The sequence below is a fragment of the Mesoplodon mirus genome (assembly GCF_964341445.2).
Source record: "Mesoplodon mirus genome assembly, chromosome: 9".
Lineage (NCBI taxonomy): Eukaryota > Metazoa > Chordata > Mammalia > Artiodactyla > Ziphiidae > Mesoplodon > Mesoplodon mirus.
This window is the reverse complement of record NC_138985.1, coordinates 78,075,326-78,092,737: the sequence shown is the minus strand read 5'-3', so window position 1 is coordinate 78,092,737 and position 17,412 is coordinate 78,075,326. Positions and strand designations below refer to the sequence as shown.

The 17,412-nt window shown below is 35.6% G+C and overlaps 1 protein-coding gene across 2 annotated transcripts in view; it reads left to right on the top strand.

Annotated features, from left to right (window-relative positions):
• DOCK4 (dedicator of cytokinesis 4) overlaps positions 1–17,412 on the top strand; it is a 484,498-nt gene that overhangs the window by 413,350 nt on the left and 53,736 nt on the right. For both annotated transcript variants that reach the window (XM_082631603.1, XM_082631602.1), the window contains exons 28-32: positions 77–152; positions 2,061–2,161; positions 2,909–2,967; positions 12,040–12,188; positions 13,860–13,945. In XM_082631603.1, the coding sequence (XP_082487729.1) occupies positions 77–152; positions 2,061–2,161; positions 2,909–2,967; positions 12,040–12,188; positions 13,860–13,945 (471 nt within the window). The remainder of the gene's footprint in view (positions 1–76; positions 153–2,060; positions 2,162–2,908; positions 2,968–12,039; positions 12,189–13,859; positions 13,946–17,412) is intronic.

The window sequence follows — 17,412 nt, the reverse complement described above, 5'->3', positions numbered from 1 at the left end:
ACTTTATTCTTGCCTGATAAATGATTTTCACTAACGTGATGTTTCCAACTTAAAATGTATTCTCTTTTATCACTAGCGTTATTATTACAACAGTTCTGTACCTGTCAGATGCACTTCGTAAGAACTTCTTAAATGAAAACTTTGATTATAAGGTGAGTATCCATTTAGATGACTATCCTACTTGGGCTAAAAGGTTTCACATTGTCCCTCAGGAAATTACCTCAAGTATTTTCTTTCTCTTAGTAGTAGAGAAATAAAGTTATTCTGTCTACCTCAAATTAATCTTGGGCCATATTGGTTTCAATTATGAATAATGTTAGAAGAGTTTTTCATTATATTTTTGAACAAGTTAGGTCTATAAATATGTTTATCAACCTGGTGGAAATCATAGTGCTTAAGAGGAGAGAAAGTTCTTTATTGTTACTGTAAATTTTAATTCTTATTCTTTTTGATCCCTATGCATGCATGACAAAAAGAACTTAGAGCATAATGTTTTTAAGACATCTTTTAAAATAGAGTTTATATGAAGAATGTATTTACAAAGTAAACCCTTTAGTTCCTTTACTTCTCCTTCTTCCCATTTTTTAGAATGAATTAGTGAAAAGAAATAAAAAATGAAAGATTAGTAAGATTCTTTAAGATAGATCTCTATGTAAGTCTGCAATGTAATGTGATATGCCTGGGTCTCTAAGAATTCTCGATACACCATTTTTAAAATGGGAAATGATAAATAAAAATGGGCAGTGGCTATCCTGGTTTCCCTTCTTAGTGGTGTTTTATGTTTTTTACATCTTTGTTTCTTATTCTTTTAAAAATAACCTCTTTTATATTAAACATTTAATAAAATGTCCTTATCAGGTACCTAGGAAATACAAAAAGTACAATAGAAACCAGTGAAATTTTAATGGTTCCATAATATGTCTTTATACTTTACAATAATCAAAGTATCAAAATTTCATAATCACAGTGCTACTTTTTAATATTCAAGTTGTTTCTACTGTTTTATTCTTATAAATTACTCTTTTTATGTATATTCTTACAAAATAAAAGTTGGCATATATTCCTAGTTATTTCTTTGGATAAATATTTGTAAGTGAAAATATTGTTAAAGACTGTACCAATTATATTTGATTGCCTATATGTACGCCAACACTAGAAGAGACAATTTTGGGGGGCAATTTGATAAAGGGAACAATTTTTTTTGCTTTAATTTACATTTCTTACTAGATATGTTATTAATTATTCATTAGTTATTAGCTATTAACTGGTTATTAGTATTGAATTATTGACTAAAATTCATATTTTGTAAAGAATATGTTCTTGATTTTTGTTCATTATTTTGCTTGGAGTGTTATATTCTTTTTTATTTGTGAGAGCTCTTTATGTATAAAAGATATTAACTCTTTATAATGTTTCTCCTATTTATCTTTAATTTTACATGGTGTCAGTAGAAAAGTAGTTTCCTTCCATGATGTCCTCCATGTTTTTGGTTAGGTTTATTTTTGGGAATTTTATTCTGATCTCTTTCTGATGCTGTTTTTGGTATAAGAGAACTTAGAAGATTTGTCTTGGTAGGGAATTTTTATATACTCTCTGAAGTTAAAGCAATTAGCATATCCAAAAGAGTGTACGTATCTTTTTTTTCAGTTCTACGTGAAAAGGGGTTCCAAAAATGAAATCACACAGGAATAAAGTAATCCAACTTATACCTCAGCCTCCTTGGAGACACACAGACATGTTATAAGAGAAACAAAACATCTGCCATTTAGCATGTACCAGAGAGCTCATGAAACTTGGGATACAACATTGAAGCAATACAAAAATAGATAGTATTTACTTAGTTAGTTTACTTCTTTGTTATAGAACATTTCACACATATATAAAAGTAAAGAGTATAGTATGATGAATCCCTCATGTACCCATACCCAGCTTCAACTATTACCAACTCATGGCCAATCTTATTGCAGCTATACCCCCCATTCATTTACCACTTTTGAAGCAAATCCAAGATATCATGTCACTTCACCCCATAGTATTTAAATGTCTCATTCTCGTTTTAGATCTGGGATTCCTACTTTTACCTTGCAGTCATTTTTATAAACCAGTTGTGTCTGCAGTTAGAGATGTTTACACCTTCCAAAAAGAAAAAGGTGTTAGAAAAGTAAGTACCAGTGTATAATCGGGTAAGAATATGAGGCAAATAAAATGTGGTGTCTTTTAAAGAGTATTTTAGTTCAAGTGATTCATAAATCAGATCTCCATAACTAGAAATCATAGTGGAGAGGCATTGACCAAGAGGACAACAAGCAATCCTTTCTGGAAATTTCACTATTTTGAACTTATTTAAACATTTTTGTCCTCAATCTTTCAGGATTCAAAATTACCATAGAAGCAAAACATTATGAGACAAATCTGTTTTACTAAAGGATTTATATGAGGATTTGAATTAGAGGCATCAAGACATGTACAGTGTACAAAGTTCCAGTTATAAAATGAATAAGTCATGGGGATGGTGGGTACAGCATGGTGGGTACATCATGGATACAGCATGGTGACTATAGCTAATAATACTGTATTGCATATTTGAAAGTAGCTAGGAGAGTGAATCTTGACAGTTTTCATCAAAAGAAAAAAAACTTGTAACTAGTTATGGTGATGCATGTTAACTGGACTTACTGTGGTGACCATTTTGCAATATATACAGATATTTAAATTGTTACATTATACACCTAAAACCAATATGATGTTATATCAGTTATACCTCAATGAAAAGTCACCTGCATTAAACATCTTCAATTAAAAACATATTGCCTTTTAATTCAGAATGATAGATTATGTCCTAAAGAGACACAGATAACTTCTTTGTTCTGGAGTCTTTTTAACAGGTTTGATTTTTGTTCTATTTCAGGTATGGTGACATGCGGGTAACGATGGGTTGTGAAATTTTCAGCATGTGGCAGAACCTAGGTGAGTGATGAAAAAAGAAGCACCTCGATTTTTAGCTTATCATTGTCCTTTTAAGTGAACAAATGAAGAAGGACAATTTACCAATGACAGCATCTGAAACCAAATGTCTAAATCAATAGAGAAATCTATAGAGAGTAATTGACACTTTGGCATTGAATAAGGTTACAACTAATTCTGTAAATTGGTGTCTGTCTGAAAAAATCACCTTTCTTTTGTGTGTTTCATTATTACTGAATGACAAATTTTATAATCTAACATTGTTCCAATAATACATGCTATTCTAGCAATGAGCTAACCTTTTAGAGTTTGGAATTGTAGCAACTCAAAATTTCTAGAACTCTGAATGACAATAAGTTTAGACTAAACTGTATGAAACATTGACTTGAGCATCTGTACTCTTAGAAACTTAAAAACCAATGACCTATATCATGAAGAGTATAGCCAAAGGATTTTAAAGCATATGCAGTTGCTAAGAAACAATTAGATCCAATTGTGTTAATCTGCCACAGCAGATAGAGCATATTATCTAGCAGATTGGTTGCATAGAAAACAATAATATTTAGAAGATAAATTGTTTTAAAATCTCATTGGCATAGGGTTTCTTTATTGAAAGTCATAACTTATTTAATCTGGTATGTTAACTATGCAAGTTTATAGTATTCATTTGCTGTTACTGCATTGTAGTTCCTCCTTGTGATTTATTAAAGTGATGGACCTATTTGAATTGAATATATAATGACCTGAAAGTATTATATCTTTCCTCTTGGGCTCATCCAAGCACAACTTGGAGATGGCAGGATTTGTTTTCTGTAAGTGAAAACAGAACCATTATCATTTTACTTCAATTCATGTTACAGAGTGATTTTTGACCAGGATATCCCTCAAATGTACAATATATACAAGGCAATTTGAGGAAGCCTTGTTATATATAACTGAGCCCAGTGTTAAATGCTTGCTGATAATTTCAGGGGAAAAAAAGCAAGTTAGCATCTTGAAAGTAACCTCCGACTGTCTAAAACCAGCCAGAAGAAGCCCATGAGGTGTCTTTAGATTCAGCTCAAAAATAACATCAGTTTTTCTTATTTGAAGAACACTCCTCTCAGTCTTCACGTTTCATTGATTCTTTGTGTGTTTGTTTTTCAAAAACAGATCAAGACCCTTGGAATGTCCCTATTGCACTTGGCATTAATTTAGCAAAGTGTTTTCCAGAGAATGCCGCATTGAAATGCTGTTGTGGTTTAGGCTCTTGTTGGAGCTCAAATGATAAGACCAGGACAGGCTTCCCTGGTGGTGCAGTGGTTGAGAGTCTGCCTGCCGATGCAGGGGACACGGGTTCATGCCCCAGTCCGGGGGGATCCCACATGCCGCGGAGCGGCTGGGCCCGTGAGCCATGGCCGCTGAGCCTGTGTGTCCGAAGCCTGTGCTCCACAACGGGAGAGGCCGCAACAGTGAGAGGCCCGCGTACTGCAAAAAAAACAAAACAAACAAACAAACAAAAATGATATAAGACCAGGACAGATTCGTTTAAGTTAACAGGATGTTAGAAAACATGACAGGTTAACCTCTTCTAGATAAATCTCAGCATTGCCGTGTATGGTTATTTCCGCATAAATCTCTCTCCAAGCCGCATACCTGTTCCCTTAGGCCCATGACCCATGGCTCGCTGAATAAAGCTGGCACCTTTTGTCTCACTAAAGATGTCATTGTATACTTCATGAACTCTTCTCTATTTTGTCTTTAACAAAAATATTTCTACCCCTCTGGGTTTTATGTTATGTCTTAGTTTTCCTCAGAAATCTAGAGAATGTGAAAAATCTCTGGAGCATACTGGTCCCCGTAACATGTTATGAGGTCAGTGCTCTTAGAACAGTGATACTTAGTAGACAGCATCACCTGGAAGCTTGTAAGAAATGCAAACTCTCTAACTCCTCCCCAGACCCACTGGAATAGAATCTCTGAGAATCTCTGAGAAAGGCAGAGCAGTCTGAGTTTTTACAAGCTCTCCAGGTGATTCTTATGCACTTGGCTAAAGATTAAAAGATTAAAAGGCGCTGCTTTAGACAACGCTCTCCCCTTTCTTTGTTTTTCCAGCCCTAAAGGCTAGCTCTAGCACTGTGTTAGAAAAGACTTATTATACTCAAGTACAGATTCCCAGCATGACATAGTTCAAGGATAGGGTGAGTGTACATTTTCACTTCATTCCTTTCTGCATTATTTCCCTAGAGTTGCTGTCTGAGACTTCCAAAACATCAGGTGAATTTTAAAGGTCATTGCTACTATACAACAACTGGAATTGGAGAATGTTTAGAAATGTTAAAACCTCTTTTCCAACATATATTTTTATAAATATGATAATAAAAATTAAGTATTCAGGGTATTTTGACACCTTTGTAGAGCTTAAGTCAGCTTGTTACTTAAGAATATCAAAATACATTAGTTATAATTTGGTTTACCTATAAATATGTCATATTGAGTATTTTGAATGCTAAAGGAAAATTTATTCAGATAATTATAGATTTTCATTTTTAATGGAACAGGCTGATAGATTCAATTTAACATAATTCATAAAGCACTGGCCATGTGCAAGTTATTTTGAGGGATATAAGAAAAAATGGTCCATGCCTATTAAAAGCTTAGTTTTTAAATCTGATATGTTAAAATTTTTGTCCAGTTTGTGTGGAGCGGTAAAAAGCTTGATAAAGACATATTCACCATGTTTTCGTAAAGCAAGTAAACTGTTATGATTTCATAATTTAAAATCCTCAGTAGGTTTTAGTAGATACAAAAAGCACTAAGTTTTGGAAAATAAATTGAGTAGAGGAAATGCCCAGAGTCACTAAATACACAACTACTTGAAACTTTCCAGTTGGTCTAATTTAGAAACACAAACTTTACTGGGCAATATATGAAAATCAGATTTTGGTCATTGGTGTTTACCTCAGAAGTGTGGAAACTCTTCCATATGCTAGAAATAAGTTAGTTTTTACATTCTGCTGAGGACGAGGAAAAAAGGGGCATATATAATTTAGGGACTAGTCTACTTTTAAACATAAAGTTTTTTTTTTTTTGATACAACATGTATATCAAGAGTTCATATATCATCGATACATAATATAAATATTGCACTATACATACAAGTTTGCATACAGAAATGTATAGACAAAACATAAAGCTTTAGGATTTTCAAATCTGATCATTATAGCTCCTAGATTTACCTGTGAGCAGTGGTTCATATGGTAATTCTGTTTAAGTTTTGAGGAATCACCATACTGTTTTCCATAACAGCTGCACCATTTTCCATTCCTACTAACAGGGGTTCCAGTTTCTCCACATCCTTGCCATCACTTATGTCCTGGTTTTTTTGTTTGTTCTCGTCTTGTTGTGTTTTTTTTTTTAATAGTAGCCTCCCTAATGGCTGTGAGGTGATATCTCATTGTGGTTTTGATAAAACGATTTATTTTTGAAGAGTAAAACAAATAGTGATAAGTGAACACCTTTTCTTAGATGTGTTATTCCTCAGTATTTTCAATTTATTAGTTGAAGGACTAAAAAATACTCTGTTGCAGTGGGAGGGGAGTGGAGGATAAAATACCTAGGAATAAATTTAACCAGAGGTGAAAGACGTGTACACTGAAAACAGTAAGGCATTGTTGAAAGAAACTGAAGGTGGCACAAAGAAATGGAAAATTATCCCATGCTCATGGAAGAATTAACATTGTTAAGATGTCCATATTACCTAAAGCAATCTACAGATTCAATGCAATCTCTATCAAAATCCCAATGACATTTTTCACAGAAATAGAACAAACAATCCTAAAATTTGTATGGAACCACAGAAGACCCTGCATAGCCAAAATAATCCTAAGAAAAAGAACAAAGCTGGAGGTAGCACACTCCCTGATTTCAAATTAAACTAGAAAGCTATAGTAATCAAAACAGCAAGGTATTGGCATAAAAACAGAAACACAGATCAATGGAACAGGACCAAGAACCCAGACATAAACCCACACATATATGGACAATTAATTTACTATAAGAGAGCAAAAAACATAAATGGAGAAACTACAGTCTCTAATAAATGGTGCTGGGTAAACTGGACAGCAAAAGAATGAAACTAGACCACCATCTTATACCATACACAAAAATTAACTAAAAATGGTTTAAAGACTTGAATGTAAGACCTGAAACAATAGAATTCTGAGAAAAAAACATAGTACACTCTTTGACATCAGTCTTAGCAATATCTTCCTGGATATGTCTACTTAGGCAAGGGAAACAAAAGCAAAAATAATCAAATGGGACTACATAAAACTAAAAAGTGTCTGCACAGCAAAAGAAACAATCAACAGAACAAAAAAACAACCTACCAAATGGGAGAAGATATTTGCAAGTCATACATCCAATAACAGGTTAATGTCCGAATATGTAAATAACTCATACAACTCAACAACAACAACAGAAAACAATTAAAAAATGGGCAGAGGATCTGAATAGACATCTTTTTCAAGGAAGTTATGTAGATGGCCAACAGGCACATGAAAAGATGTTCAGCATCACTAATTATTCGGGAAATTCCTATCAAAACCACAGTGAGCTATCACCTTATGCCCATTAGAATGACTGTCATCAAAAAGACAAGAAATAGCAGTGCTGGACAGGATGTGAAGGAAAGGGAACACTCATATACTGTTGGTGGGAATGTCAATTGGTGCAGCCACTATGGAAAATAGTATGGAGATTGCTCAAAAAATTAAGATTAGATCTACCATATAACCTAGCAATGCTACTTCTGAGTATTTATCCAAAGAATACAAAAAAAAACCCCACTAATTTGAGAAGATATATGCACCCCTATGTTCATTACAGCATTATTTATAATAGCCAAGATTTGGAAACAACCTAAATGTCCATCAACAGATGAATAGATCAAAAAGATGCTGTGTGTACATACAATGGAATACTACTCAGTCATAAGAAAGGTGAAATCTTGCCATTTGTGACAACCTCGAGGGTATTACACTAAGTGAAATGAGTCAGACCATGACGAATACCATATGATTTCATTAATGCAGAATATTAAAAGTAAATAAATGAACAAACAAAATGAAACAAAAACAAACACATAGATACAGAGAATGGATTAATGGTTACCAGAGGGGAAGAGAGGTGGGGGAGGGTGAAATGGGTAAAGGGAGTCAACTGTATGGTGATGGATGCAAACTAAACTTCTGGTGGTGAGCATGCTGTAGCATATACAGAAGTCAAAATATAATGTTGTACCCCCAAAATTCATATAATGTTACAAACCACTGTTACCTCAATAAAAAATGAGAGGGGGGAAGGCATGAATTTTCTCCCCCAAATTTATGTTTGTACCTATACTTGCAAGGATAGTCTATAAAGGAAGAGGTTATTCTTTACTGCTGTGTCCCACCTTTGCCATTCATCATGCTGCAAGGTTAAGTTTTTTCCTTCTATTTTCAGTTGAACTAACATTCTTACTAAATATAAAGTGGGCTTCTCTTCCACATTTGCAAACACAGTGTCTTGTAACTGCTGTAGAAAAATCAATACTTCCCTAACAGGCTGCTCTGTGTGAATAAATATACAACAGCCCAAGTAGCAGGTGCCCTAAATACTTCAAAACAAGACCATGTGGCTGACAATTAGAGATGGGAAAAGGATACTAAATCTGTGATTTAAAAAGAAATAATCTAAATGAAGTTTATTTTACCATTGCTATACATAGCTCAAGATTTTGCTTTGCGGATTGGATAAGAGTAAAATTTTCTATGGTGGAAGGCTTGTACGGGTTGCACAGATTCTTTGTCCCCAAACTGTTTTCAGTAAAGAAGGCTAGCCTCATACATTCCTGCACAATGACTTAAATGTGGGTATGGCTTCTCTACTGTCCGAGAAAATCAGGCTACAAAATAGAGCTTATGAATTTTGTTTGCATTATGATTGAAACAAACCAACTGTAAATGACATGTTTTAAGACAATCAGGAAAATTTTAATATAGGCTGGTTTTAGATTAATTTGAGGAATTACTGTTTGCCTTTTTGAAGGAGTGATAAAGGTACTGTGATTCTGTATTTATAAAATGACCTACCTGTTAAAGATGCTTACTGATGTTTGTATAAGTAGAATGTTATGATGTCTCTGATTTGGTTTAAAATTTCCCAGGGAACAAAATAGTTGGGTTGATAGGTGAAACAAGATTAGCAAAAAATTGTTGATAATTATTGAAGCTAGGTGATGGTTATGTGGGGATTTATTTTACTAATATTTGTAATTTTGTGCACATTTGAGATTTTTCATAGTAAAAAAATTTTAAAAGAAGAAAATCACATTGTAAAATGTCTATAAATGGAAAACACTTTTTAAAAAGAGATTCAAGAATACTCAGTGAAATAGTGGTAAATAAAATAAGTGCATGCTAATGATGTTCTTTGTTAGAGAGGTCAAAGGATGCCAGACTCAGGAAAGATTAAAAACAAAGATCCGGGGCTTCCCTGGTGGCACAGTGGTTGGGAGTCTGCCTGCTGATGCAGGGGACACAGGTTCGTGCCCTGGTCCGGGAAGATCCCACATGCTGCAGAGCGGCTGGGCCCTTGAGCCATGGCCGCTGAGCCTGCGCAGGTGTAGGAGGACTATCCGGGCTGGCAGGAATTTTCATTTTATTTTATATTTCCTGCTTCTCTCATCCCCCTTTCCCCACGCACACCCAAAAGCTATGCAAAAGCTTGGTGTCTTGCACAGTGTCAAGGCAGCAGGGAGGTCCTCCTCATTAGTCACATGCCAAGATGGCCCTAGTCCTGAGTACAGAGTCCCTTCAGTCTGTGGTTCTGTGGGAGAACAGCATCTGTGGCTAGACTTTCAAGCCCTGCAGCCATCTCCTGGGGCAGGGTCACAAAACAGATGTAAGGCTCGTTAATCTCAGGACTTGCTAGCCTTCATCTCTGCAGGAATCTCCTTCCCTTTTTCTCTTTCTTCCCCTCACTTGCCAGGACATTTTGAATAAGCAGTGAGTGGGTTTAGGCTTTTCCAATTGACACTAAGAGTAATTGAGTTCAGGCTGCTTCTGCTTTCTGCCTTGACAAAAATAATTATGGAAAGGAATTGCAAATGCTGGCTGCTAGTTACCTGCTTGAAATGTGTATGTTGGGAGGATGGGGGAGATACAGGGAGAAGACCTATGAATTGATGTTTCTGTATATTCTGCCACAGTGAGTTTGTTGGTCTTGAAAGTATTGATTCTTTTGGAGGAAAATACACAAGGGTAGGCTTAAGGAAGTTTCTTTTTTTTCTAAATCTGTTTATTTTATTTTATTTATTTTTTATATCTTTTGATGAATAAGAAGGAAGTGTTCTTGCTCTGATGAGGAAAACTAGGTAGTCCCTTGGGAAAGATAAAGTATTACCTGGGTCAAAAAAAAGGTAAGAAAGCAAGAAGAATTACAAGCCAGCTTCTTCCTCACACGTAATGGATGTATATAAGTGACTTAGAGATGATAAGAAACAATGAAGTTACTTTTGATGCAACATCAGAAAAAGAGGAAAGGACCATGTGACTGCATGTAAAGGGACTTTCAGATAGAGAGGGGCCTGCCAATTGTGTCCTATTGTCATCCCATATTGAGAAAAAGAGATGTGGGCCACATTCTGAAGACGTCTGAAATATCCCAGCACACTTCCAGTCACAAAACACAGTGACTTCACAAACACCCACTTGGGTTTGCCCATCTCTGACCCTCATCCATCATTTTTCTCCTCTTTCCAGATTCTTTCCTTTATATTCTCCTTCCTTTTACCACCCCTCTAAAGTCAATATAAATTTAAACTGTATGTTTGCACCCTGGGTTTATGTATGTCCAAGTCTGTGGCCACCTTAATGCCTTCTAGGACAAAAAACAAAATAGAGAAAATGATAATTAATGTGACGATATATAACTCCGAAATTGGCAAATAACTCTGAACAGCGTGATTGTGTGTATGTATTCAACACTTAACTACAAAAGATCAAAGGTAGAAAAGAAGAAGAAAGAAAGAAATGATGCTCTTTCATGAAGCCAGCTCTCTTCTGCTCAGCTTCCAAGCTCATTCTTTGGGTTTTCAGTGGGTGCTTTCAGTATCATATGCTTTCATCCATGATATGAAACGTTATACATGTAATGTACATACATGAAATGTACATGGTACATTTCCCATAGCATGCAGTTTTCTTATAAAAATAGAAACTCTGAGATTTAACATGGATGACTAGGATAATGGACTGAACTCAACACTCATATGCTAGACAAAATCATCTACGTCCAGCCCACCCTCCACCTTCCTTTCCTCTGAATTATCGATACCATACCTCTGAGCACTTGCTAAACACCATTTTGAGCTCACTATTATCACATTGTAGTCTTTTCAGAAAATTGTTCTATTTTTTGTTTGCGCCAACATTTAAATGTTTATTTAGGCTGTATGTTTATTATATAAAAAAGCAAGAAAATTATATAATACAGATAGGAACCACCTTTTTTCATATATAAAAATCACCAGTAATATCATCACCCAGAGATAACCACTGGTGTGGTTAGTATTAAGGGATATAATCTTCTAGACTATTATATATATTTTCATTTTAAATGAAAGATGTACCTGTGCATACTGTATAGTACCTTGCTTTTTCAGTTAATTATATTGAAAAACTTCATCTGTGTTATTCTTCTTCAACCTCATTTTTAATGATTGCATAAGAATTTTAATGTGTGAATGTACAATAGTATACATAACCAATTCCCAATGATTTATGTAATGTTTAATTGTATCTTATGGCTTTTTTTAAACTGTGAAAAGGGTAAATCCCTAGTTCTTTAATTAAAAATAATGAAGAAATATTAACATATGGAAATTTACTGTTTATATATCTGTTTAGGGGAATATTTTCTTGCCTGAGGAGACAACTGTAATTGAATGTATTCTTGTAACGACAGTTTTAAACAAACTGTATAATACTAATTTTCTGGAATCTTATTCAAACTAAATATACTGAAACATAAATATTGTCTTCAACTTAGGAGAACACAAGCTTCATTTCATCCCTGCCCTGATTGGCCCCTTCCTGGAAGTGACCTTGATACCCCAGCCAGATCTCCGGAATGTCATGATTCCTATTTTTCACGATATGATGGACTGGGAGCAGAGGCGAAGTGGCAATTTTAAACAGGTAGGCGGATGTGCTCCTCGGAGCAGCTGGAAAAGTTCGGTTTTCTTTGAGCATCTCTGAGCCACTGCATTCAACTCTGAGTTGCGGAATGAGCACCGAACCAGATTTCAGCCTGGGCTGCCTACTCCCAAGCTGCGTAGCCTCGGACACCTCTCTGGTAGTGTGTTTCACTGGGTCTCCGAGAAGCCCTAAAAAAAATTTCATTCCCTTTCAGCTAAAAAATCCTGTCATTTCCTAGGTCTGTGTTTAAGAACTGGCAGAGACTTTATTTGCTCCCAGCTGGACACAACACAGAGGAATCAGAAGGTTAATGATTCTTAAAATCATTGACCTCTCAGTTGTCTGCACATTGTGTTTGGTGAATGGCTTAGCTTTGAACATTTGATGCACAGTATGTTTTATTGCTCTTTGCTTGAAGCATTGAGAATTCATTTAAAGGGAAAAGCAGTAGAAATTGTTGTAAAGGAAATTCTGAGGAGATGAGCCTAACATTTCTCTTTGATACAGGATCTAATAGTTCTGCTCCAGTTTTGGAAAGACAGACGTTCTTATTCCAAAACCAGTTCTCATAGCGGAAATCAACTGCTTTTGCCAGGCCAAGTCACTCCTACTGGAGAGAGCAGACCTACTATCTCTTCACACAATCATTTCTGTCACCTATGTGCACTCTCCTGTGTGAAGGATCTTTCTTCCCTTCTCAAGTCTTAGAAATGACTGTCAACTGTACAAGCAAGCTGAATGCATACATAGGACCCTTCTGTTGCCAAAAGCATGGCATTTCATCTGTATCAATCTCTCCATTTATTTTCAAGAAAGCTAATACATGAATGAAAGGCTATTTAAAAATTGTATTGGGGAAGACCCACTTTTCTTCCCTTTTCTCTTTATCCCCTTATTGAAATTTGATTCAAAGAGAATAATTGTGTTTAGTCCCTTGACAAAGTCAAATATCCCTCCCTACCCCTAGTTGTTTAACTCTCTCTGGCCAGGCAGAGATTCTTCATTTTCTGTCTCCTCTGTTGCCTCCAACAGATGAGGGATATTTATTTCTGCCTTCCTGATATTGATGTCCTAAAGGATTTATGTTCTCGAAAATATAAATGTTTTGACTACAGTTGTCAGGAAGTATGTCCTTTCTCTCTCATGCTGCCTATTGCTGACTTAGAATATGTCTATGGATCTACCATCTGTACATGGTTAGGACAAATTCTCAACTTTAGCAAAGATTTAGTGCAACCTCGAGCTGTTTTGAGAAAGAAAATAGACACAAAACACATCAAAGATTTAAATGAATGTTTGTGGATATGGTAGTTTGCTGATGTTCTTATATATATCATGATTAAAAAAAAATGAGACTTGCCAGTTTTTACAGCTCCTAAATAAAGAATTCAAACATTTAAGCTGGGCTGCAGGCATTTGTGTTTGAATCAACAAATAGAAGTCTTTGGCGACAGCACATGCTACCCTACCGGGAGTTTGAAGTATGTGCCTGCATCTAAATTGGCCCCCTAGAATTCCAAGGGGGTGTCTCCTGTTAACCACAGCTGATAATGTCGCTTTCACAAAATTTACTATGGCTTTTTCCTGTGCAGAAATAAATATGTTTCAATATGCCTAGAAAATCCTACTTGTGAAAGGGAGGAAAGAGAGTAACATTTGGGTCTGTTTCAGGTGGAAGCCAAGCTCATTGACAAACTGGACAGCCTGATGTCAGAAGGCAAAGGTGATGAAACATACCGTGAGCTCTTCAACAGTATGTGAGTAGCATGTTTATCTCAAGTGGATTCTGTTCCGGGGATTTGGTGTCAGCGCTAAGCAGCTGAGAGCTACAAAGACAGTTTGGGTCTCACAGGAGTGCTTTGTCTTTGTGGAGTGTGAAATAAAGGATAATTGCTTAACTGGCGAATGGATCTTGTTATGTTGTTGATTAGACATACCTCCTTGTATTAATCTCTGATTAGGGCAGGTTGCAAGTGTTATATAACAAATTCCACTCTCTTCATGCCTAATAATTTTTAAACTGGGGCTGCAAGATAATGATTTTAAATAGGGTCAAGAGTGGGAGAGGAAAAGACACAGTAGTGATGTGATTGTTGTATTTGTGCACAGTGCTTTCCGAAGCGAGATATCCTTGGTTGATTTGCTGTTGGGAAAATTAACCTAGTTTGCATCTGTTCTTCAACAATTGATTTAATTCACTGATAGTTATTGCTCATTCAGCATTATTAATTTCTTCCTAAATGTTTCTTATTAGAATATCACAGAAGCAAGTCATTTTTAGTAAATTCTGTGGTTAGGATTTGAATGGAGAATAGAGAAATAATATTGTAAGGAGACTCTGAGGTTGTCTTACTAAGGAAAGAATGTGATCACTATCATAAGATGAGGTGCTGGTACCAAGTATTCATCCACTGTGTGAAATGGCCAGAGAGGATACAAGAAGGTTCTAGTGCTTTAGGATTTTAATTCTAGCACTTGTTTCCTCTACAGCTTTCTATGGATCTTAGTCATTTTCAAACCTTTTATACTTACGAAGTGTTTCTTTTTGAAGGAAGAACCAGTTCATTGTGCTTGGGAAATGTTTGCAGTTCTTTCATAAGTGCAAAAACAATTTAGCAATACATTTTTCTATCACAAAATACGCTTTTACTTATATTTACACCCAAGTATCACCTAAAACTAAATATTAATGCTTTAGTACTGATAGCCAAATACAAAATTCTGCAATTCATTTTATGATCATAAATTTAGGGCAATGGATATATTAATATATAAGTTTGAAAAGTATTATTAGTGACTAATAGATTTCAACTTGCCTGATTCAAAATCATTCTTGAAGCTTTTAAGAAAATTATATTGAAAGGAAAAGCCAAGAAGGGGTACACAGATTTCTTGTGGTAGTGGTGGATGATAAAATACATTCTTTGTACTGAGTCCTGAACAACGCCATTTTCCTCTGATACTGTAATTAAACTGGAACTTTTAATAACTGTTCACCAAGCCCTCGTTCATTCTAGTGTACAAAGCATCTGTCTTTCATGACAGCTGGAGTTTAGCAAGAATTCTGATTAAAACCTCATCCAATATAATAAATTGCTTTTGAAAACCATTCTCAGTTCAGTTACCAGTCCTAGGTTTGAACAAAGAACTAAAATGAGAAAGCACTCAGTGAAATGAATCTCTTGAGATTTGTGATTAATTATTTACAAAATAATTCACAAGATAAATTCACAAGATTAATAAACACTCACATAGCTCCATAGTGCCTCTTATTGACTTTAATAAAGGCCTGATAGCATGCAGTTTGGATTGCTTGTGTGTAAATATGGCTTTGAAATAGAAGATGTACCTTGACATTAAAATCAAACCAATAATTAGAATATTAAGCCTCTATAATTAGGACTATTTTAAGGTGCCTGATTCATTCAATGAAGATTTTTATTCTTTTGTTGATTTTTTAACATATTACTATAAATATTACTATAAATATTTTTCTTTCATTACTACCTGGGCTCAGAAAAGAAAGTGAAAATCCAACTATATTTCAGGAAACAATAAAATGCTTTTTTGTCAATAGAAATCACAATGAATTAGTATAATCACAGTGAGTCACTGCACGCATTATGAATTAGGAACACATGCCGCTATGGTACAGATTCTCATTTGTTCTCTGTATTTCATGTCTAAAACTTGTTAAAATTTGTTCAGAAGCTGAAAGGAGCTCACTGCTTCCTGAAAATGTAGTGTGTACTTGCCAAAATAGCCTCCTTAGAACGAGACTGTAAATTTATATAGTAACTTCCTTCCTAAGAACTCATCTTTCGCTGACCCTCACGTTATCTGCATTTACCCACACTACATCTTTTTGAAATAAATAGGGGTCAGGATTGATTGTTTTCGATACTGCTGAAACGGTGGATCGTTGCCGTCCATGTGATATTCAGAATAAGGTGTCAGAGTGAAATTCTGCTTCCCTGGATCCACTTCATTCACTCATTCAGCTTCATTTATTGAGCATCTCCCTGTGCTAGGCGCTCTTCTAAGGCTGAAGATGCAGCAGTGACTGTGCTGTAGGAGCACACAGTGGGGTACCGGTAGCCTCGGGGGTTCTAAAGGGGCTTTCCGGAAGAGGTAACCTCCACCTCAGTCCTTTACTGTGCTCTATCGTGTGTTGCTCTAAATAATGCAGTAAGACTCCAAATCATTTCATAGATCTTTGTTTAGTGATCACACATTTAATTATAGTTTGCAGACAGAGGATTAGCTATGTAGCACATACTTAGGTATCTAACTCTTCTCTTTGGATTAAGAGAGTGCACAGACACAGGTGCTTCATATAAGTGTTGGCCTCCACACAATCCTGTTAGGATACAGAGAGAGGTAGACTGAGGGTCAAATTCTACACCCTTCATATTCCTTCACGGAGTAAAAGCCTGTTGGGCAGTGTGTCATCCTGCAGGACCGTGACTTATCCTGCTCTTCAATGTTATGGAGTCCCGTTGCCTGTCAATTAGCAATAAGAAATCACCTTGGAGTAGGGGGGGGGAGATAAATTAGGAGTTTGGGATTAACATAGACACACTTCTATATATGAAATAGAAACAAGGACCTACTATATAGCACAGGGAACTATATTCAATGTCTTGTAATAACCTATAATGAAAAAGAATCTGAGAATGAAGATATATACATATATATGTATATATATAACTGAATCACTTTGCTCTACACCTGAGACTAACACAACGTTGTAAATCAACTACACTTCAGTTTTTTAAAATGGTTTAAAAACATTAGAAAAGAATGATGCATAGTTAATGCTCTTTTGACATGTATGTAAAGTCTAGTGCATTAGTTCATGTAGCAACCATTTATCATTTTAGTGCCTCAAAAAAAGAAAAGAAAAAATCACCTTTCACTGTGATTAGATGAGTTCCCTGTGTACTCACCATGGGCACATCAGCATGATTATAGACCAAATAGAAACATACTAAATTATAGATCAGTGTCACCCAAGTTATCTAGAGAGACTCTTCTCTTCTTGTCTGATAGCTTCTCCTTATCAATGTGTATCAGGTAAACTGGGAGGGCAAGCTTCCCCACAGAAAGAACTAGCCTGGCCGAGAAAGCAGATGAACTGGGTGCTAGGCTTGGTCCTGATATTTGGGTCCTGAGTTAGTCAAGGAAACAGGCTCTGCAGAGCTGTGCCTCTTTTTACAAGAGG